This window comes from Ylistrum balloti, unplaced genomic scaffold (genome assembly GCF_031769215.1).
Source record: "Ylistrum balloti isolate Yb309-2 unplaced genomic scaffold, AGI_CSIRO_Ybal_v1 Utg371632, whole genome shotgun sequence".
Lineage (NCBI taxonomy): Eukaryota > Metazoa > Mollusca > Bivalvia > Pectinida > Pectinidae > Ylistrum > Ylistrum balloti.
The window spans coordinates 25531-49076 of NW_026782831.1; the positions used below are offsets into that span (position 1 = coordinate 25531).

General features: G+C 33.9%; 1 protein-coding gene across 1 annotated transcript in view; it reads left to right on the forward strand.

The window, feature by feature from the left end:
- LOC132563188 (guanylate cyclase soluble subunit beta-2-like) overlaps positions 1 to 23546 on the forward strand; it is a 60306-nt gene that overhangs the window by 20413 nt on the left and 16347 nt on the right. Inside the window, exons 3-8 of the mRNA XM_060227940.1 lie at positions 4831 to 4931; positions 10084 to 10267; positions 15275 to 15351; positions 16048 to 16509; positions 20648 to 20822; positions 21923 to 22068. Of these exons, the coding sequence (XP_060083923.1) occupies positions 4831 to 4931; positions 10084 to 10267; positions 15275 to 15351; positions 16048 to 16509; positions 20648 to 20822; positions 21923 to 22068 (1145 nt within the window). The remainder of the gene's footprint in view (positions 1 to 4830; positions 4932 to 10083; positions 10268 to 15274; positions 15352 to 16047; positions 16510 to 20647; positions 20823 to 21922; positions 22069 to 23546) is intronic.

Genomic DNA, 23546 nt, shown 5'->3' on the forward strand with positions numbered 1-23546 from the left:
CTGTCGGTGATGTTTGTCTATATACCCCGAAGTTATCTTCGGTAGCTATATCCTGTACAGTCTGGCAGTGATGTTTGTCTATATACCCCGAGGGTGTCTCCAGTAGCTATATTCTGTACAGTCTGTCAGTGATGTTTGTCTATATACCCCGAGGTTGTCTCCAGTAGCTATATTTTGTACAGTTTGTCGATGTTGCTTGTCAATAAACCACGAGGTTGTCTCTAGTAGCTATATTCTGTACAATCTATCAGTGATGTTTGTCTATATACCCCGAGGGTGTCTCCAGTAGCTATATTCTGTACAGTCTGTCAGTGATGTTTGTCTATATACCCCGAGGTTGTCTCCAGTAGCTACATTCTGTACAGTCTGTCAGTGATGTTTGTCTATATACCCCGATGTTGTCTCCAGTAGCTATATTTTGTACAGTTTGTCGATATTGCTTGTCTATAAACCACAAGGTTGTCTCTAGTAGCTATATTCTGTACAATCTATCAGTGATGTTTGTCTATATACCCCGAGGGTGTCTCCAGTAGCTATATTCTGTACAGTCTGTCAGTGATGTTTGTCTATATACCCCGAGGTTGTCTCCTGTAGCTATATTCTGTACAGTCTGTCAGTGATGTTTGTCTATATACCCCGAGGGTGTCTCCAGTAGCTATATTCTGTACAGTCTGTCAGTGATGTTTGTCTATATACCCCGAGGTTGTCTCCTGTAGCTATATTCTGTACAGTCTGTCAGTGATGTTTGTCTATATACCCCGAGGGTGTCTCCAGTAACTATATTCGGTACAGTCTGTCAGTGATGTTTGTCTATATACCCCGAGGTTGTCTCCAGTAGCTATATTCTGTACAGTCTGTCAGTGATGTTTGTCTATATACCCCGAGGTTGTCTCCAGTAGCTATATTTTGTACAGTTTGTCGATGTTGCTTGTCAATAAACCACGAGGTTGTCTCTAGTAGCTATATTCTGTACAATCTATCAGTGATGTTTGTCTATATACCCCGAGGGTGTCTCCAGTAGCTATATTCTGTACAGTCTGTCAGTGATGTTTGTCTATATACCCCGAGGTTGTCTCCTGTAGCTATATTCTGTACAGTCTGTCAGTAATATCTGTCTATATACCCCGAGGTTGTTTCCGGTAGCTATATTCTGTACAGTCTGTCGGTGATGTTTGTCTATATACCCCGAGGTTGTTTCCGGTAGCTATATTCTGTACAGTCTTTCGGTGATGTTTGTCTATATACCCCGAGGTTATCTCCAGTAGCTATATTCTGTACAGTCTGTCGGTGATGTTTGTCTATATACCCCGAGGTTATCTCCAGTAGCTTTATTCTGTACAGTCTGTCAGTAATATCTGTCTATATACCCCGAGATTGTTTCCGGTAGCTATATTCTGTACAGTCTGCCGGTGATGTTTGTCTATATACCCCGAGGTTGTCTCCAGTAGCTATATTTTGTACAGTTTGTCGATGTTGCTTGTCTATAAACCACGAGGTTGTCTCTAGTAGCTATATTCTGTACAGTCTGTCAGTGATGTTTGTCTATATACCCCGAGGTTATCTCCTGTAGCTATATTCTGTACAGACTGTCAGTGATGTTTGTCTATATATCCCGAGGTTGACTCCAGTAGCTATATTCTGTACAGTCTGTCAGTAATATCTGTCTATATACCCCGAGGTTGTTTCCGGTAGCTATATTCTGTACAGTCTGTCGGTGATGTTTGTCTATATACCCCGAGGTTGTTTCCGGTAGCTATATTCTGTACAGTCTGTCGGTGATGTTTGTCTATATACCCCGAGGTTGACTCCAGTAGTTATATTCTGTACAGTCTGTCAGTAATATCTGTCTATATACCCCGAGGTTGTTTCCGGTAGCTATATTCTGTACAGTCTGTCGGTGATGTTTGTCTATATACCCCGAGGTTGTTTCCGGTAGCTATATTCTGTACAGTCTGTCGGTGATGTTTGTCTATATACCCCGAGGTTATCTTCGGTAGCTATATTCTGTACAGTCTGGCAGTGATGTTTGTCTATATACCCCGAGGGTGTCTCCAGTAGCTATATTCTGTACAGTCTGTCAGTGATGTTTGTCTATATACCCCGAGGTTGTCTCCAGTAGCTATATTCTGTACAGTCTGTCAGTGATGTTTGTCTATATATCCCGAGGTTGTCTCCAGTAGCTATATTTTGTACAGTTTGTCGATGTTGCTTGTCTATAAACCACGAGGTTGTCTCTAGTAGCTATATTCTGTACAATCTATCAGTGATGTTTGTCTATATACCCCGAGGTTATCTCCTGTAGCTATATTCTGTACAGACTGTCAGTGATGTTTGTCTATATATCCCGAGGTTGACTCCAGTAGCTATATTCTGTACAGTCTGTCAGTAATATCTGTCTATATACCCCGAGGTTGTTTCCGGTAGCTATATTCTGTACAGTCTGTCGGTGATGTTTGTCTATATACCCCGAGGTTGTTTCCGGTAGCTATATTCTGTACAGTCTGTCGGTGATGTTTGTCTATATACCCCGAGGTTATCTTCGGTAGCTATATTCTGTACAGTCTGGCAGTGATGTTTGTCTATATACCCCGAGGGTGTCTCCAGTAGCTATATTCTGTACAGTCTGTCAGTGATGTTTGTCTATATACCCCGAGGTTGTCTCCAGTAGCTATATTCTGTACAGTCTGTCAGTGATGTTTGTCTATATATCCCGAGGTTGTCTCCAGTAGCTATATTTTGTACAGTTTGTCGATGTTGCTTGTCTATAAACCACGAGGTTGTCTCTAGTAGCTATATTCTGTACAATCTATCAGTGATGTTTGTCTATATACCCCGAGGGTGTCTCCAGTAGCTATATTCTGTACAATCTATCAGTGATGTTTGTCGATATAGCTCGAGGTTATCTCCAGTAGCTATATTCTGTACAGTTTGTCGATGTTGCTTGTCTATAAACTCCGAGACTGTGTCTAGCAGCTGTTTTGTATTGACACCTATACCTGTCAACATCCCTCTCCTTCTTCTGGCGGTAACGTATCTAAACACGGTCACAATTTCCTTAAGAATCCGTCCTCGAACAATAAACCTATTGAACCCTCCCTCGTTTTCATAAAGTAGAAGAGAGAGAGAGAGAGAGAGAGAGAGAGAGAGAGAGAGAGAGAGAGAGAGAGAGAGAGAGAGAGAGAGAGAGAGAGAGAGAGAGAGAGAGAGAGAGAGAGAGAGATAATTATAATAAAGCAAAAACTCGGAAAATGTTGACGAATCCGGAGCTTTTTTTTACCGGCGTCGTTTTATTTTATTATCTTATTGACAGATATACATACTGTCAAAGCCTTTCTAAGTCATAACATTTAAAAACACAATACGTTTAGAAATACTGAATGCAGCAGTAGATGTTTGAGGATGGTATGCTAATTGTATAAAAGTATTAAATGTTTAAGAAATAAGATATGGGCATTCTGATACGTCTGATATATCGTCTAAATTATGAATTGATACTTTTGTTGTACAATATAAGCTTGTTTCAAAACAGATCTTTCGGCCCGCAAAATCTTAAGATGGAAACAAAAATATGCAAGACGCACTCTGGTTCCATTTTAAAAGACTTTTTCAAACTTGCCGAAGAACTTTTCATTAATTTGGTGTGATTTGTAAGTTAGAATATACATGTAATAAGATGTAACTAATACAGATCGCATGGGCAATGTGTAAGATCAGGCTCTTACAGCTGATGTCTGTACGGCAGTACTTAAAGTGACACATGCTTTGTCATACATATAAAAAAAGAAATTCTAATTCAAAACATGAAACCGAAACTAATGCCACTTATACTCGTTTTAAATAACCACAATGAGATGTGTTTATGAAACACTATGTTCCTGGTTGCGATAAAATTTGAAGTGGGACATAAAGATTGTACCGTGTAAGTCATGCGCACTTTGTGAAACACTTATATCTCCATTGTGGTATGTTTTAGTCCAATAGTTATGGCCAATGTATAATATTTCAAATGTAGGTCACAGGTTAAGGTCAAAGTCAAACATTTTAGTACTACCAGAAATGTCTTGTCAAAAGGAACATACGTGCCACATATAAAAACCCTACCTCTTATGGTGCAATAGTAATGGGCAAGGTTAAAGTTAATAACACACAAACAAACAACCAAACAGACAGACAGACAGACAACCAAACAGACAGACAGCCAGTACAAAAAAAAGGCAACCGGGGGCTAACAAAGCATACACTAGATAAAACGTCATCCATTGCTGTTTGAAGACTTTTGACATTATTGAGTAAATAGCCATGATATAAACAGAAAATGAGCAACAGCGGTACACGTGTCTCTAAGGGAGTTTTACAGAGTATGTCACCAAAAGTATACTGGATTAACATTGAAAGGATTAACACAATTAGAGGGGAATTGACCACCAGAAATGATACCATTAGCTAGAAAAGGACAATGCAACTACGAGATGTTTGTTACCGTTCAAAACTGTCATACAGAAATGTTAACAAAATTGTAATTCAAGCTCAATATCGAAATGAAGGCAAGGTATCAAGGTGAGGATTTAATCAATGTCATGATGAAGAATAAAGACATTCAACAGTTAAAGAGGTAACACAAACATAGGATATATTAACCACAGTGACGTCACCAAAAAAGACACATTAAATATCAGGTATCAGTTCTAAAACAGATGCAACCAACAAAACAGAAATACGCATTTCATGTATTTCCAGATTGCAATGGCTATCAAATTAAACATTCGATTCATATCTTTCACCGGCTGTGTGATTGTGTGATTCTTTTAATAAAACATTTTGTTATTTCAGAGAGAAAAGCGGGTTCGACGAAAAGGTAGATTTTATGGTTTTCCACAAGTACCTCGACGAAAAGACATTTGTCCTCATAGGAGCCGTGTGTGAGGTATCTGGTACGTATAATTATCGAAAGACTTAAAATTTGACGTTGAATAACATTGTCCTTAAACAAGAAGGGTGGTAGGGATATTAACCGGTTGATTTAAAATATATTTATTGTGTTCTTCAAGTAACAAATGAACATGCATCATGTAGGTTTTTCGTCCTTTTAAAAGTGTCTCGTGTTAGGGACAGAAAGTGTTGAAATCACGACATCGTTTGGGTGTTAAATATATATATGAAAAAACAGTTTTATTAGTTTGGATATCAGATACCGCCAATAAAATGACTATATCAGAATCGGTTTCAAAAAAGAAGAAGAAGAAAAAAAAAATGCCATTTTTGGCCGCTTTAGAGACTGAACACAAGTGAACAGCACCTTTAAATACTTTCGATTTTGTTAAAGTCAAAATAGAATAACAAAATGGAAATTACTCATCGAGCAGCGTCAAGGATACTTGGAGGCACCTTAAGTACTAAGATATAGAAAGCGGTTTAACTACATCAAAAGAAAACCTAAAACAATAAGATGGAAAGGTGAATTAGCCTCCATGATGAATTTCCTACCTTTTTAGTATTGCATGAGTTCAAAGAAAAGTACATTTGCACGTCCCTAACCGTCCGATATTCCTATGAATAAAGGAAGTTCACACGTGCTTTTTAGTTAAGGGAATTAAATGAAATAGACTCTTCTTCAGTCCAATTTTTTCATTGTTATATTTGCACTCATGATGGTCGTTGTAGCCTCAAAGATATATCACTATCGTAGTGAATGTAATTCGATCCTTTTTGCCTGTAAGTCACTCGGTTAAAGTATTATATGTCTTTCTGAGTGCACATGACCTAGATTTCTTCCTACACTCAGAACATTATATTTAGTCACCTGGCATAGTGGGGAGTCGAAGCTGTAGGTTTTGAAAAGTTGATCGATTTTGCTTTATATGCAGTTTAATATGACAATCTGTCTAAACCTGACTCCTCTTTCAACGTGACGAAATATCAATGATATATATGTCTTACTTTACGTCCCATCCGTGATTAATTCACGTGTTAAAATGGAATACACAAGTATCAAAACAGACAGTGTGATATGTACTTTTTCTCATTGCTTGTCGTTTTTTGCTCAACCTATGTAATACACACCTATCAATGTAATTTCCTGGTGACGTCTGCCTTAATGAAGACAAGTTTGCTGATTCCACTTTGTACTAGCTACGAGATAAGAACCATTCGCTAAGGATAAGGGTAAGGTTACAAATACACTTATATAACTTAGTCGACGAAATATATCTTACCTTTAAAAGAAAACAACATGTACCTGCTTTGGAGAGGGTTTCTGAAAATGTTTGTTAAATGGACAAAGTCACAAGGATTTTATTTCAATATTCTTTGAATTTTTTCACGTTAAACTTGTTTATTTAGCATTCTTTTTTCTCCAAAAGTCAATATTTTATTGCCCTAGAACATTCAAACTTGTAGCTCTCATTCAACACCTAATTGACATTCATCTGTTCATTCATTTGCCCATCAGACCTTTCTATAATTCGTTTGCCATTCATTCATTCATTCATTCATTCATTCATTCATCAGATCTCTCTGTAATTAGTATGTCATTAATTCTGTAATTCATTCATTCTGTAATTCATTTATTCAATTTGTAAATTATACATTCATTGTTCAACTCAATAATTCATCATAAAATATGAACGGACTTTTTTCAGTGAGTTGAATCTATAAGCAAATACAAATCATTCATTCATTCATCTTTTTTACAAGTCTGACATCATATTGCTCTGAGATAACATTTTAGATAGATGAGACAAGTAATGTAAGTTTGTACCTCTGGACAAGCCAACTGAACAGTGAACAAGAGGAGATAACTTGTGTTCTACTGAAGAAACAAAGCATTCCTTTTTTTTCCCTAACATATCATTCAAAGATTATTAAAAAGCACCCCATTTTTCTTCCTGATATATTTCTCTAATTTCATTGTTTTTGCAAAAATAATTCTACACATTCTAAAATATGAATTGGAGATTTTCATGCGACAGTTAGATATATGATGTTTTATGAAAATTAGAAAATGGTTTAATAATTGTCAATACTTTGGATCACCGAGCAGAATATTTGTGTCTTTGAAGTTGTAGTATGGATGTCATCATGTTCAGTACACCATCAATCGATCTCTCCAAGTAAATTCTATACATAATAGCAGTGGTATGTTCCAATGTTTCTGTTTCCCTATTACACAATGTTCATAGTTGTTGCTAAATTCAATTTGTAAGAAGAATTCTGTCACTGATTTTATATTGAAAACTTTGTAATCTTATTTGCATTGTACATATAAACGTATTGGCATATATCTCGTGCCAGTTAAAATTGTCATCTATTTCTATAACAGATTTCCATGAAATTCTTACTGATTTTATTACAAAATGCTGAACAAATTTCCATTAAATAAATTTGCAGTCAGTTTTGATCAACATAAATGTTATAATATCTTCCTTCCTAGTGGGTACTTTAACTGTCTTGTTTACTATAGAATGGCATATAATAAAATTTAGAGAGAGAAGGTATTGTTTCTAAATCGTTGAATTCTCTAATGACAACATAATGAAAAAGAATCCCAACTTATCTACACTATTTCGTGTTTTCCACTGGCTACATCACTTTATATTTTCAACTTGCTCACAACTGAATAAGCTCATACATATATACTCTAACAGAGTATCTGACTCTCTGGAATTTTGACAAGGCATTGACTATATCAGAAAGGAGACGTCCATAGTGTTTTGCTATTAAGTTCCAACGAAAGTGTAGAATAGAATTACTTTTAACAAAGAATATCCAAATTTTCCTTGAAACCTCAACTATTCTTCTGATCCATTTTACTTTTAGATATTTAAGGAAAGAAAACAATGGTCATGTTAAGCCCTCCATCTTACCTACATGCAATTAGAGTGTTTCCTTTGACTTTTTCAGTTTAAAATTCCATATTAAACCATATCAAGTTTGGTTTAACTTAAGTAGACATGTTCCAGAAGCATTGGAAGCTTCGAAAACAAATGCACAAACTTGGGTGATATAAGATACTTTAATCAGTGTTACACGCCCAATCAATGTAAAGTCTCGACAGGTCCAGAATCGTAAAAAACCTGCTGTGGTTTACTTTCATAACTGATACGCTCCATGTTTTCTATAGCTAATGAAAATGCAATATCCAGCAGTTTGACCAAGTAATCTTCAGTTGAGGACATATTATTTCCTTTGATTTTTTTTGTAATTTCCTATCCAGTATAGAGTAGACTTTTGTAAATTTATCTTAAGTCCTGATGCTATGGCAAAAACGTTCAATAACGCTGCGTATAAAGGTTGACTATTGCTATCAGGTAGGAGGTAGGCATCGGCAGCACATTGACCAAGAAGCAATTGGCTTTCTGTCATAACTATGCCTTTAATATTATTATTGGATTTTTTAATGATAAAAGTTAAACTCCAATAATAAATGAATATAGTTACAATGGGTCGCTTTGATGACAACCAAGACCCAAGTCAAATAAAGGTGATAAGTGATCATTGTTAAGTATAGAGTTTTAAAAAAGTTTTATCAAAAACAAAATAAAACCATTTGCATAAAGACTCTCCAAAATTAAAATATTTCAAAGCCTTATGGATAAAATTCCACTCAATTGTGTCAAATGCTTTTTCAAAATCCAAAATAAACAAGAGTCTTGATTGCCTTTTTTCGTCTAATAATGTCATACAGAAGCGTAGTGTTATCCCATATGAATCTACCCTTAATCAAACCTGTTTGTGTTTCATTTATATTTTTTGGAAGAACAGTTTGTTGGCTATAGCTGCAGTGGCAATCTTGCAGTATACAACTGATAAAGAAATGGTTCGCCAGTTTTTTTTTTTTTTTTTTTTTATAAAAATCTTTTGTCCTTATCCTTTTTTGGAATACAAGAAATAATTCATTGAGTTTGAAAATTAGACAACTGACTTGTGTTATGAATAATTAAGTGATCTATTTTAGAAGACTCATTGGTCCCTCCTAAAACATTTTAAAATTCCGCACTGAAACCAACTAACCATTGACATTTCCTATTATACTTTCAATGCCTTTTCTAGTTCTGACAGTTTTATTTCCTCAACACAATTATTCTTATCAGTGTTATTTAGTCTAATATTATGATGAACAAATGGGAACGTTCTAATTGTGGAAAATTATGTTGTTTCGATGTAAACCGGTTCTTTAAGATATCTTTGTTTGCTTCAATTATCTCCCTTGGTTATCCAATATGTCCCCACCATCTGTAGTTAATTCAGTGATACTTTTATTTACAAAATGACGCTTTTCTAAATCAAAAAAGAAAACTTTGTTGCCTTTTCCGTATTAGTATACCAGTTTGCTTTTGACCGTAAAATAAGACCTTCCACTTTATTTTCCCTACTAGATTCCCGTCCCTGTTGTTTGTTATTGAATTCTCTTCCAGTCTCCTCTATCACGTTCTACTTTACCGAAATCTACATCTGATACTATACAAGAGTGATCTGTTCTGTAACATGGTATGAGTTTTGAATCTTTCGTTTTTGAATATATGTCTTTTGAAACCAAAACATAATCTAGCCTGCTTTGTCGAATAAAAATTGTTTAAGTTTCTCAAAGGTCATACGAAGTAATTGTATTTTGATTACTTTTTGAGATTTTGGAGTATTATTGTGAAGAATATTATGAGTGTCTGTTTCTCTGCTCTGTACCGTATTTCAATCACCAAATACGATCAATACAATGAACTATATTTGAAGACATGTAAGGTGGGCAGAGGGTTCTCAGAGAATATTTCATATTCTTATAAGCACGGTATGTATTGCACAAGATAATTGTGTCAGATTAAATACACTCATGTGACATGTTTAAAGTTACGGTATAATGAAAAATAAACATATTATGATCAGCTCTCATTTAGGCGCCTCCTGGTTGAATACGTTATCTAATCCTACTCTCGAGGCATTTCAATTCAGAACAGGCAATACGGTTGCCAAGATTTTCTGAGTCCTAGCAAACATATACCCTACAAATCAGTGAAGAACACATATTCTGAGTGTGATATGAAAATATGTTGACTGTTGAAATAAACATCAAAATTATTCGTACAAATGTAGGTTTGGCGCTGCCAGCAGTACTTGAAGTATTTGGAGAGTATTTCCTGACCTACTGCTTACGACACGGATACGACAAAATGCTACGCACTCTGGGAAGTGATTTTGAATCCTTCATACAAAACTTGGACTCTCTTCATGCTCTGCTGGCCATGAGCTACAAACAGATGGCAGCACCTTCATTCAGGTAAGATGACGAAGTGGCACATCCTATAAAATGTTAAGAATAACCAGCGGGTTTTTGTTTGAGTAAGGATTATATTCCCTCATTCTCTTCACACTTAAAAGAGATCAAGTTCATTCCATCAAAAGAATTAGCAGTTGAAATACTTTGTAGCGATTGAGGGAGAAAAAAACCCCCAAAGAAATGCCAGAAACAATATACGAATGAGCACTTGTTCAATGATTACACATGTCTAGCGACGTGTTTAGGAATTTACCCGTTCTTTACATTTTATATGGCACATAGATCAATGCAAACTTCGAGGACTAAATGTTCACTAGCATTACCACAACCACGGAGATCCTTGGATATAAAAAGCGTGCACTCCGATAGATAGTGTTTGTTACACATGTGACACAATAAGATCTTTTCCTGATATCATGGTGCCAAGTAGTATTAATATATTTGCAAGTCATTATCATAAAAGAAACACAATGGCTACAGCCAAAAGTGTTATTCATGTGGATGATATAAGATAGAGGTGTGGCACCTCCGTTTGGTTTGACAGAAAAACAAAATGTCCCCAGGTGAAATAGTGTGATTATGTAGCTGGTACTTTCAGTGTAACACAACAACTGTCGGTTGATAGTATAGTGACAAATACATGTAGTTCCAAAACAACATAGTTAATTTAGTGGATATTTGAAACATTAACCCTTATCCTAAAAATAAACTTGATTTAAATACAACTCTATTAAATGTGATTCAGAAAACATTCGAGGCATCATGTGCTTTCAACCTCGAGCACTTTCATTGTCTGTCATTGACTTCCGACTTGCGTATCAATTATTCTCAAGCAAAAAGGGGTGCTATGTTATTGAAAGAGCTTACTTTCTTCCGTTTCCTTTGAGAAAATGTCTGATTTCAAATTCATAAAGCCAAAAAAGCGAACTAATATCAGGGGACCAAAAAGGTATGAGTAACAGAATTTTGACTTTGTTTAGCCAAACAAAGGTCAGCGTCAATCAGACAGCTACATTCCACACCGTTGAGACATAATACAGAGCACGGTGACGGCGCTTTCATAAAAACGGTAGATCACTCAAGGTATTGCCATATAATTTGTCTAGACAGGAATAATCAGGAAACATGAGTTAATTTTCAGGGCCTGTTTTAGTGTGGTTTTGACTACATTTTCACATTTTCACGAAAGTGAAATAAAGTATGATAAGCTGTTATCACACGTCCGAGTCGCGATGCTTGTAAGATTTTTTTTTTTAATTTTAAATCAGATTTAAGTGCTAACAAAATGAAGAGAAAAAATCGATATGCTCATTCTTGTGGTATGTGGATTTCGTGGATTATTGATCACGTCCAAGCTGATTATTTACTGTCCGATGTCACACTATATGGAGTTGGACATGTTTGATGCTTGTTGTTATGTCTGGTGGTTCCGCTTTGGTTTACCTTGCTCCCATTTCAGAACGTGACATTACTTAATAGATTTGTCAGATTTATATGGCGGCTGTTGACGATAAGGTAGAAGACCCTTGCCCTTCCGACTCAAATGGTACTATTTCACGTGTACTTACTCTTTGCGAATCCTACCTTATGTGATAATTTGCCTTGGCTTCGTAGAATTTGAATTTACATTCTTTTGTATAAATTGTACGTTTAGATACATACCTATTCATCTTTTAGTTCCAGTAATTTCTAATTTTTCTTTTAAATACTTATGAAGGAATATTTTTCGATTACAATGTTTGTTAAAATCACAAAATTACCATATGGTCCAAAGACACACAAGTAACTGGAAAAGATAGATGATTTCTGTTTTCGCATGTCTATTATCAGTCAGAATTGTACTATAAAACGAAATAAACCAGCGATTTATTTAATTATTTTATGAATCATTGATATTGTGTATGGTGTGCAATTTGTTATGAATTTTGGATTCTTTAGGTCCGCTTTCATCATACAGAACGTCTTCATTTTTTAAGATAAATTGACCAAAATGATGACAAAATACAACTTATTGATTTTCTGTTTGCCATAGTTTCTTGATAAATCTACTTTTGTTGACTTATTGTCAAACACAAAGTAGAACTATATGGATTGAAATTCTGGATAAATATAGGTACTGAAGTCACAATCAGGCAGGAACTCGAATGTCCAATGCAATATTTATACTGGCGTTACACAGTCTCTAGATGAAGCCTATGAGTGATGATTTGTGCTTTTACCGATATTTACGCATGGCGATTAGGCTTGCACAGCAGTGTGTTGTTCTTGGGTGCGTGATATTTGTTTATATTCCTAAATTTTATTTAAACGGGAATTAAATGTGAAGAGGCATTAAGAAACCTGCATTCTGCTTACAGTATAACAAGGCTGTTTGAGTAATCAATATCAGAAGGAAATGTGTTTTTTAATATTTTATGAAAATCTGTAGTTATGAAGGCCAATTTATCAATTGATTCTATTTAAAAACCATTCCGTGTACGTGCATATAAGTGTACTTGTATTTGATATATGGATAATCACATTCCTTAGAGTTCGTTCTCGACACGAGCACAGAAAATAAAAAAATGACTTAGAAAATAAGTGTTTCACCCGTGAGGAGCAGGCGCGTCAGCGAAGCTCTTAATGGCAACGAACGCATACGTAATTGGAAAAGACAGGGAGCCAAAACATTATTACTCCCCTTTACTTCATATTGTTCTCAAATATTTTTTTCGGGGAACCGGAAACAAAAAAAAAAAAAAAAAAAAGATTATGTTCTCGAACCATGTAAAAAACCTAATTTGTCAGGTTTTCATGTTTTTTTATCTCTGGCAATATAAAACAAACTGTTCCATTAATGACACAACATGCTGGTTATTTTACGTCATTGTTCATTTGAAGTTTTTTGTTTTAGAGACGAAAAACTAATACAATATGCTTCCCTGTGTTACATGTTTTTCCTGTCTGCCCGGCGTCTTTTCATAGTGTCATCTTCTGTTGCTTTTTTGACACATAACAAAACAAGCTTCTTGTTTGGAAATAAAAATTAGACAAACCATATTTTGAAGCAATCCAATTAAGGAACCCATATTGCAAGATTCTTTTTCAGTCCCCTATAAAAACAAAACGCTGTACTATAAGTCTGTTTACCTTTGTGTTTTGGAAATTTACCATAAGTAACCGTGTAATGGATATATCATTGTGTTGAATATTGCACGCCATTGCTATGATATAACCCTACCAAACTCATATGTTATTACTAGCTTATCAACTGCCAACGGCTTTGAAATATTGAAAAAACTGAAAACGTAATAATATTACCTACTTAACTGGATGAAGATTAAAAAAATGACAGATATGTACGAGTATTCAATAGTTATGAACTGCTTCAAGTTCACAATAATGGCAACGTGAATGCCAATTAGATAACTGAGCATACAGCTCTATTGAGTTTAACTGGGTTTGCTCTACCTTGTTATCATTAATACGTCTACGAAAGCAGTAAGTCGAAAGCTTATATTAACAGGAATTTTTTTTCTGAATTTTACTATCAATTTTCAACGGTATGATCAGCCACCAATATTTTCGTCATGCTTCTAGCCAGGTTTGACTTCCTGATTGAATTTGTCACGTTTTGGCTAAAAGCGTCTTCTTTTAAAACATTTTAAGGAAATAAAAACAGCCTTACGATGTAGATTCGCTATTCAGGATTTGTTTCTAGATTGACATTCTAAGGCATTATGCAATATTCCGAGACTTCGTCGGGTAGTGACCTTACCTACCTTAACTTAAGGGTTAAAAGCTGTGTATGTCTACATCAAATGGCGTAATTGATTTTGGATTGCGAGGCTTCAGGCCGTTTATAATCGAATATGAAATGACAAATGCCTCTATCAATGGTGCATAAAGCACTTAATAAAAACGACGGAAAGGTTGGAAAGGATTGTCTGGCATGTCATCGAACTTTTTTATGTGTAGTTTGTCGTGTCCTTCAGATTTCCATAGAATTTGATAGGGTTGACGTCGTCTTTGCAACCTTTTACGTGTTTCAAATATGATACCACAGAAAAGGTGTTTTCCTTTTGCTATTAATGTTGTTTCCAGAAATATCGGAAGTCTAGTTTGTTTATCAAATAGTATATACATTTAAGTGGTATTTCGTTATGAGTTCTCAACGAAACTACGATTTTCTTGGTTAATTACGATTGCTGATGGGCAAACACAGCACTTGATAGGGACCAAAGTGGGAGCCATAATGATGTTATTTGAAATATGATATTTTATTGCTAGATAATTAGGATCAAGGGTCAAGTCTTGGCCAATCCAAATGTTCTCAAACGTGGATACACGTAATATTGACCAACCAATACATGTAAGGATTCGAAATCACTTGATGCTGACCAAAGTAGGGTGCTGCGAAAGGTCAACGGTCTTTACTTTGATTCCTACCCGTGGAGGTTTATGCCTCTTAGGAAAGTGGGATCAAGAAACGTTTTGTAATGTCTTGAACATGTTACCCCTGTTACTTTGGATATAATGGGATTGACCTCCTGCATGACTTCAGTGAAAAATTACCAGTTTATCAAAACATAATGGCTGTCCTTGAGAGCAAACAATGTAACATTTCGATACCCATGTGCTTAAACTCATTACGTTCTTAAATAAAAGCATCATATTCTAAATCGTTTATGTACGATATTTAGTTCATTACAGTGTTCAAGACTCTTTGTTGATTTGTGCAATATTTTAAAGTTTGCAGGTTTAGGACAGAGTAACCTCTCCATTTCATTTTTTATATTACTCTCGACCAATTTTGATTTTTAAAACCTCCCTCTAGATTGCATGATCTTGGCTTTGACGAATGCAAGAAGGACAAACACTTTTTGATGGAATTTGATACATTATATGACTATGTTATTCTAAATTTTCATTAAAATAATGTAAGTATAATTGTGTGTCTTTTGTATAAAATTGTTTTTGTGTATATTGTTAAGACAATGCCTGAATATATCAAGGTGTATATTGTAGATGTGAGACAGATGAGAATGGCCAGTTATGGCTTCACTATTACACTATTCGACCAGGACTTTACCCAATCGTCTTAGGTAAGAGGCTCCGAGGAGATACTATATAATAACGCTGGTCAATAATGACACTTGATTAATAGTGTTAAAAGGCTTTATACATCTCCTTCATCGTTTTCTGGTATGATTATTAATTCTGACATTTGATAAATTGATTTCCATTGCTAGTATCTTGTCTAGACCGTTTGATCGTCTTCTCCCATGAACTGTTGGTAATGTTTAAATCATCTATCTTTGATAAAGGTCTTCGCATTGCTGTCCAAACTTTCAGTTATTAAATTGTTTTTTATCGATATTAAGGTCTTAATTGCAAAATAATTTTTTATTCAGTCCATTCTTAACCAAGAAACACATTTGTCTCTTGTTTATCAGCTTGTTTATGCCTTTTATAGTACATTTCTTGTCTCGTTATACTAGATATGGGTAGTTGTGCGGTTTAAACTATACACAAATACTTGACATTACTTTACATCATTTTAATATTGAAAATTAACAACTTTTTTTTATGGAATCTATAACCTAACACGTGTAAAGATCGATTCTAACATCTAAACCTTTTAGGTTTCTACATTATTGGTCAGAAGTATCAATCAGACATTAGTTTTACCGTGAAAGAAACCATGGTATTCAAGATAAAAAGTTGAGAGTGTTTTAATTATTTATATAATTTCATTTTTCTTTAAATATTACTAATCATAATGTGATTTCGTTACCTAGGTTTGGTTCGTGCGGTAGCGAGAGATCTATATCAACAACATGCGAATATAGAAATGTTCAAAAAGTCGACAGAAAAAGTTACAGGCGGGAAACCTCAGGAACATGTAATATTCAAGGTGACCTTAGCCGCCAGCAAACGTACTTCAGTGTTGACGAGGATGGAAGTGAACCGACGTAATCCCTGTACTTCCGGTTTATTACAAATAAGCCCGGATCAATTCTGTATGGCCCTTCCGTATCATATCGTCTTTGACAAAGACCTACAGATAATGCAATGCGGTACTATGATACAGAGATTCGTGCAGAGCCGTATTAAACCCGGTATTAAAATCAGTTCCATTTTCGATATCATTCACCCGATCATGAACTTTACCATTGAAAATATACGGATGTTCATCAATGCTGTTTTTATGCTTGAAGTAAGACAGACGGCCAGGGGAAATTGCAAACTCGTTTTAAAAGGTATACATATCAACTACTGATTCAATAACAAACTTTTCTTATCTTTCTTATCTAAAAGAATTTGTGTAACAAAGCGGATTTGCTCTTTACAACTAATCTTACATGATAAGGGTGTTGTTTCTAATACATTGTTCCTGGGAATTGAATTGATTTTCTGTTGATTTGTTACCAGGACACGTGTCTGCAGCACGTAAATTCAGAACAGCGATGTGGGATATGATACAACATAGCAATCGCTTGTACTAACTTTATCGGATAGTGTGATTTATAAATAGATCAACAAGATATCTATTGGTTGTAAGAAATATCCATAGAAAGATGAAATGCTTTTATCTTTTAGTAATCACATACAGATAAAATAAATCATATTTCAATTAAAATTAATGTATATGTTAATGAAAATATCAATGAAATCTGTCAAAGCCTTGGACGATAAAATAGATCTGGATATACACAAGTTGACTTCCATACGAATCAATAGTAGACCGATTCATTTGTGTAACGCTGGAGATACGTGAGACTTGTATCGGGAATTGGAGCCCGAGTCAAGGTTAATTTTATCACTTACGTATAAATCGTTATATGCGATAATGCCAAGTCATTAATTGTACCTAGGTAAGAAAATAGATTAGAATGATTAGATCTGTAAATGTTTAAGCATGTGTGCATTTTTTTTCTGTCTGATACAACGTTTTCTTACAAAACACTTAGAGTATAGAACTGCTGTATATTTCTAAAAGTTGAACACTCCTGGGTAAAGAAGGCTTAACCGCAATTGATACATATTAAAAAAAGTTGAACACTCTTTGGTAAAGATGTAACCAGGTAGTTATACAAACACAACCAATCAGAGCTTAAGATGACATTTTTGGGGGTCTGTTGGGAGATATCTCAGACAAGGTGAGGTCACCACAATGATATCTTTGATAAGGGGACATTAAAATAACAATGTTGTTCCTTGGAATACCACACAGATACATGTGTATTTTACTTGATGACGACATCAAATGACAGAGGGGACATTACAAGTCACATCTCTTCTGCAGAAAAACGCTGAAAGATGATATTTCAAAATTCTATGAAAGGACATATCATCATTGGGATAATAAAGACAATTTCTTTGCTATGAGACGGAACAAGAATTATGTCGGGGCATTTCACGGATAAATTTGCTTTTGGGAAATGGTATCGACATATTTGCAATGACGCAGTTTTTGACATTTGACAAGGAGATTGTGAAGGTCACTGTATTCTGAACATTGTAAAAAAACTTGTATTTACCGAAACCGGTACGCTCAAACCGTATTCGTGTTACGTTATTATTTAATACCTGGATAATTTTAATGAGACTAGATGTAATATATGTAATAGTGTGATAGAATAAAGCGAACCTTTTTTATTTACCTGTGATTTGGTTTGTATTGATAAATCCAAAAATTCGTGAGATGATCAAAAGTGGGATATCATTGAACTGCGTGTTTTACATTTCAATATTCCATTCAACCAGACAGCATGCTATCTAATATGTTGTCTATATAATATCTTACCTATATAATGATCACAATGTCTTACCTATATAATGATCACAATATCTTATCTATATAATGATCACAATATCTTACCTATATAATGATCAATATGTAATGTCTTACCTATATAATGATCACAATGTCTTACCTATATAATGATCACAATATCTTATCTACATAATGATCACAATGTCTTACCTATATAATGATCACAATGTCTTACCTATATAATGATCACAATATCTTACCTATATAATGATCAATATGTAATGTCTTACCTATATAATGATCACAATGTCTTACCTATATAATGATCACAATGTCTTACCTATATAATGATCACAATGTCTTACCTATATAATGATCAATATGTAATGTCTTACCTATATAATGATCACAATATCTTACCTATATAATGATCACAATATCTTACCTATATAATGATCACAATGTCTTACCTATATAATGATCACAATATCTTACCTATATAATGATCACAATATCTTACCTATATAATGATCAATATGTAATATCTTACCTATATAATGATCAATATGTAATGTCTTACCTATATAATGATCACAATATCTTACCTATATAATGATCAATATGTAATGTCTTACCTAAATAATGATCACAATATCTTACCTATATAATGATCACAATATCTTACCTATATAATGATCACAATGTCTTACCTATATAATGATCACAATATCTTACCTATATAATGATCACAATGTCTTAACTATATAATGATCACAATATCTTACCTATATAATGATCACAATGTCTTACCTATATAATGATCACAATGTCTTACCTATATAATGATCACAATATCTTACCTATATAATGATCACAATATCTTACCTATATAATGATCAATATGTAATATCTTACCTATATAATGATCAATATATAATGTCTTACCTATATAATGATCACAATATCTTACCTATATAATGATCAATATGTAATGTCTTACCTATATAATGATCACAATATCTTACCTATATAATGATCACAATATCTTACCTATATAATGATCACAATGTCTTACCTATATAATGATCACAATATCTTACCTATATAATGATCACAATGTCTTACCTATATAATGATCACAATGTCTTACCTATATAATGATCACAATGTCTTACCTATATAATGATCACAATATCTTACCTATATAATGATCAATATGTAATGTCTTACCTATATATGATTACTTATATCTTTTCTTTATGATGATTGCTATTTCATACTTTACTTTTTTAATAATTACTATTTAATATTTTACCTGTATAATTATTTCCATATTTCACACGTATATAAAGAGATATACCCTACCTGCAAAATTGCAAACAAAATTCCCAATAAGCCTTAGCTATGTATACTAACAGACCTGATCTGTTCAATACACCCGCTGTAAGATAGCTTGTACGTGTGATTGATTAGATAATCACTAATATACATTGTTATAGCATTTTATCATAATAACCTTAGCGACAGAACACCGACTGATCTGAATACATCGTGACTAATCTAGATGATCAGACAGCACGGGAAGTGTGTACAAGGTTTATTTTCCGAAATCTATTAAATTCCTATTAAAGACGTCAGTCAATTTACTTAAGGCCATCATGTAGCAATAGTAATAACAATAATATGATACAAATTTGACATCATATATGGTATGTAGCGCCTTCTCATAATTAAAACTCGAAAAAAAGAGATTATAAAACCAGGCATTACAGAATAGTAACTGTGTTCTTCATCCGTCACCCGTCATTTAAATCTTACACAATCCAAATAAGGCATGTCCCGTTCGTTTCCCAAAGAGCATTATTAACTGCAAAAAAAAAAACAAAAAAAAAAAACCATCAGGCAACAAACGAGCATCGGTTTTGTTAAAAATAAAAATAAACAAAGCAAAAATCATGATCATTAAAACGTCACCTTGTATTCGATTGAAATGTAAAAACTTGGATATAAACAGTTAAGTATTGGGCCCTTTGAGAAGTAAAGATATAAATTCCGAATGACTTCCTCCTGGACATGACAGTTTTCTTCTCAAATGACAAATCCATGTGTTCAGATACGGCGGTGAACATACGGGCTACATAAACTTCATTATCTAATATGACCACTGATGTCTCTTCAGCGAATGTTGCTTGTTAAGGCGAGTGTTGTTACATGTACTCTTCAATGATCTTCATTCATCAGCACTCAATAACCTCTGTTGAAATCGTGATGATAGGTCAGGATCGTTATCTATTCAGCCAGCTTTGACTTATAAGGTATTTAGAAGGAGATGCCTCACCTCCACCCTCCGCCCCACCCCCTAAAAAAACAAAAAACAAAAAAAAAAACAAAAAAAACAAAAAAAAAAAAAAAAAAACAAAAAAAAAACAAACAAACAAAAAACAAACAAAAAAAAAACAAAAAAAAAAAAAAAAAAAAAAAAAAAAAAACAAAAAAAATAATAAATAAATAAATAAACATCAAAAACCAAAATTGTGATGTGAAAACAATCGAATCAAAATTGAAAATACATGTACCATAATCTTATATCATGTATGGTAGTTGTTTTATTTGTTATTCAGGACAAATGCTCTGGCTGGACGATGTTTCTCAAATGATATTCCTTTGCTCTCCGCGCCTAACGAGCCTTACTGAACTAGTAGAGATGAATGTCTTTATGTCTGATATCCCAATATATGACGTCACAAGAGAACTGGTCCTACTTAACCAGCAACGTATCGCTGAAATTGACGTAGCGTATGTACTGTTTTTTTTTTGTTTTTTTTTACGTTTACACGTTTTTTAATTTTGTTTTTAATATCCGAGTAATTTCATGTACTTCAATGGTACTTAATACATTTTATTTAACTAATAACCCTGGTTGTCGTTTAGGGCTTTTTCTAACATAACTCATTAGTGTATCACTGTAAAGTGACGAGATCTGCGCTCGTGGCAGTGATCTTTTTTGGAATTTCGCTGTAGAATACGATCATTTACAAAATGGCAATACTTTTATTACAGGGTCTTTCCAAATATCAAAGTCAGCCACTGTTCATTTATCATGGCTACATATCTAAGGATGCTAGAGATATTGATGTAGTTCCCCCTAATGATAGTTAATGCGTTACCGTGCCTGCGGATATATAGGTCAGTAACGTTCATAATTGGGGTTTTAGTATAACTTACAGATAACAAGTGCAGATCAATCTGATGGTTTATTAATCTTACTGTTCGATTAAAAAAGTGTCAAATTTTTTTTTAATAAAAAGGGCTAAAGTACAGCAAATCGAGCGTACGACTAGAAGTAGATACAACGAATCATATCATATACTTCGTCCCTATTTTAAAATATTTTAGTTCATTTACAACCAATTGTACAAGATACAAATTTCTATATAGATTCTAAGGCATAAAAGGGAAGTTTGAAATATTGTACAGCATCGGATAAACTGATCGTCATTAGCGTTGCTACGGTATCATGGTTATCTACGGTATCATGGTTATCTCCCCTTATTTAATACAATTGTGTATCATATTTCGGTGGCGTAAGCATAAATTTTAATTGTTACATAATTTCAGTGAATTTAAAGACTGCTTTCGCCATTCATATAAGCCGTAAAATGTCAGTGTAGGCGAGTTATTGTTGTAATTTCATATGAAAACTTTTTCATGATTGCTTTAATATTGGAGAATCATTTTTTCAGCGCAACATCAGACTAAACTTTCATCTATTACACTTATGTAATATACTAATATGATGTAATATACTAATATGATATAATATACTAATATGATATAATATAATAATATAACATAATAATATTCCTGATGAGCTTAAATATTTTTTCCTCTCACAGGAAGAAGCTTGACGAAACGACTGCTGAGTTGAAGAAAACCTCGGAGGCGTTGGAGGACGAGAAGAAAAAAACAGAAACTCTTTTATACCAGATGCTACCAGAGAAAGTGGCTATCGAACTGAAAAATGGCAAGAAGGTGGAAGCAGGTACATTCAAGTTGTTTATGTTGTGTAAAGGAGAAGGCGACGAACTTTGTAATCAATATAACTGTTGAAATACTCCTTTATATGTCAGATAGAACTACAACAAGGAAATTCCATGTGATTTCAAGTTCGTGTATAATGGGAGGATTCGTCAGCATTTTTTTTTTCATTTTATAAGGTAGCAGTAAACAGTTAATTTGCATTTTTCCTGAAATTATTTGACATGTTTGAGCTATACAGGTATAGCGGATTGGTTATGAAAAATACATCATTACATGTATATATATTTATAAACTACATAACAATTACATTAACAGTAGAGAGATGAAATTTGTGTAAAAAAAATTTCCTCTGGTTTCTAACATTGATTGTCATGGTAACCTATTGAAAAAATGCTAAAAATGCAAAAATACTGTTAATTTCAATCTAACAACTTTCTAGAAGAAATTTAATTCTAAACACCTATCTTACAATCAACAACACTGTCTTGATAACAAAGTACTTACATTTCAGCAAATTCCAACTCGGAAATTCTTCATAACATGACCAGATGTAAACACTATGAAAATTTCACTTCCTGTAAAGCTAGTTTTTGGTGCGTAGACACAGATTCGAGACTGCCCAAATAGTAATCTCCAACACAAAGCTAAAATATTATCCTGAAAAAAAAATGAAACCCCACATTGTCCACTTAAACATGACAGGACCAATTTTAGCAAGGTTTCTTTTTTCATTTTTAATTAAAACCTTTATAATGGGATAATCTAATGAGCAAAAAAATCACCCACGGCCACACCGAGAAACTGTGTACTGCTACGTGACCTATTTTCTTTGATAGCAAGGGTCTTTCTGTGGGAGGAAGCCAAATCCTCCAGCAAAACCCATTCCGCCGAGCAAGTGTTCCAAAATTGATTTTTTATTCCTTTTTTTTTAATTCTTTGTCAAGAACAAATTGGATTAGAAGGGGTAATACTTTCGGAATGATTAATTACAAAATATATAGGCAGTTCCAATTATTACAAGTAACATGTATTTAATGCCTTTTCAGCGTGTGAAAAATAAATTCTACTAAAACTGTTTCAATCTAATTATTTTTCCAACTTATGACGGCAAAACTGTAATAACATATGATGCAATAGTGTCAATTTCATTTGTTTTCAAATTGAATGTACGATATGTATGACCAATGTTAAATATGTTTGTAGGTTGTACAACTAACCTTAATCAGTTTTGTTCTTGATGTGACTTATCGATTGAGTGTGTTTGTTCAAAACACATCTCTTCTCATTTTTGATAAACTGAGATGATAGTTCCAAATTATTGTGATTCCTGTCTCACAGCAACGCTTCTTTTGCAGTGCTACAGAAAACGCAGCGAGCAACATATTTCGTTCATGCCGATGAATATATCTTTTTTATTGCAAGATCACCTCCTCATCTAGGTTTTGAATTATTTTTTTTCTCGATTACTTTGGACTTTCC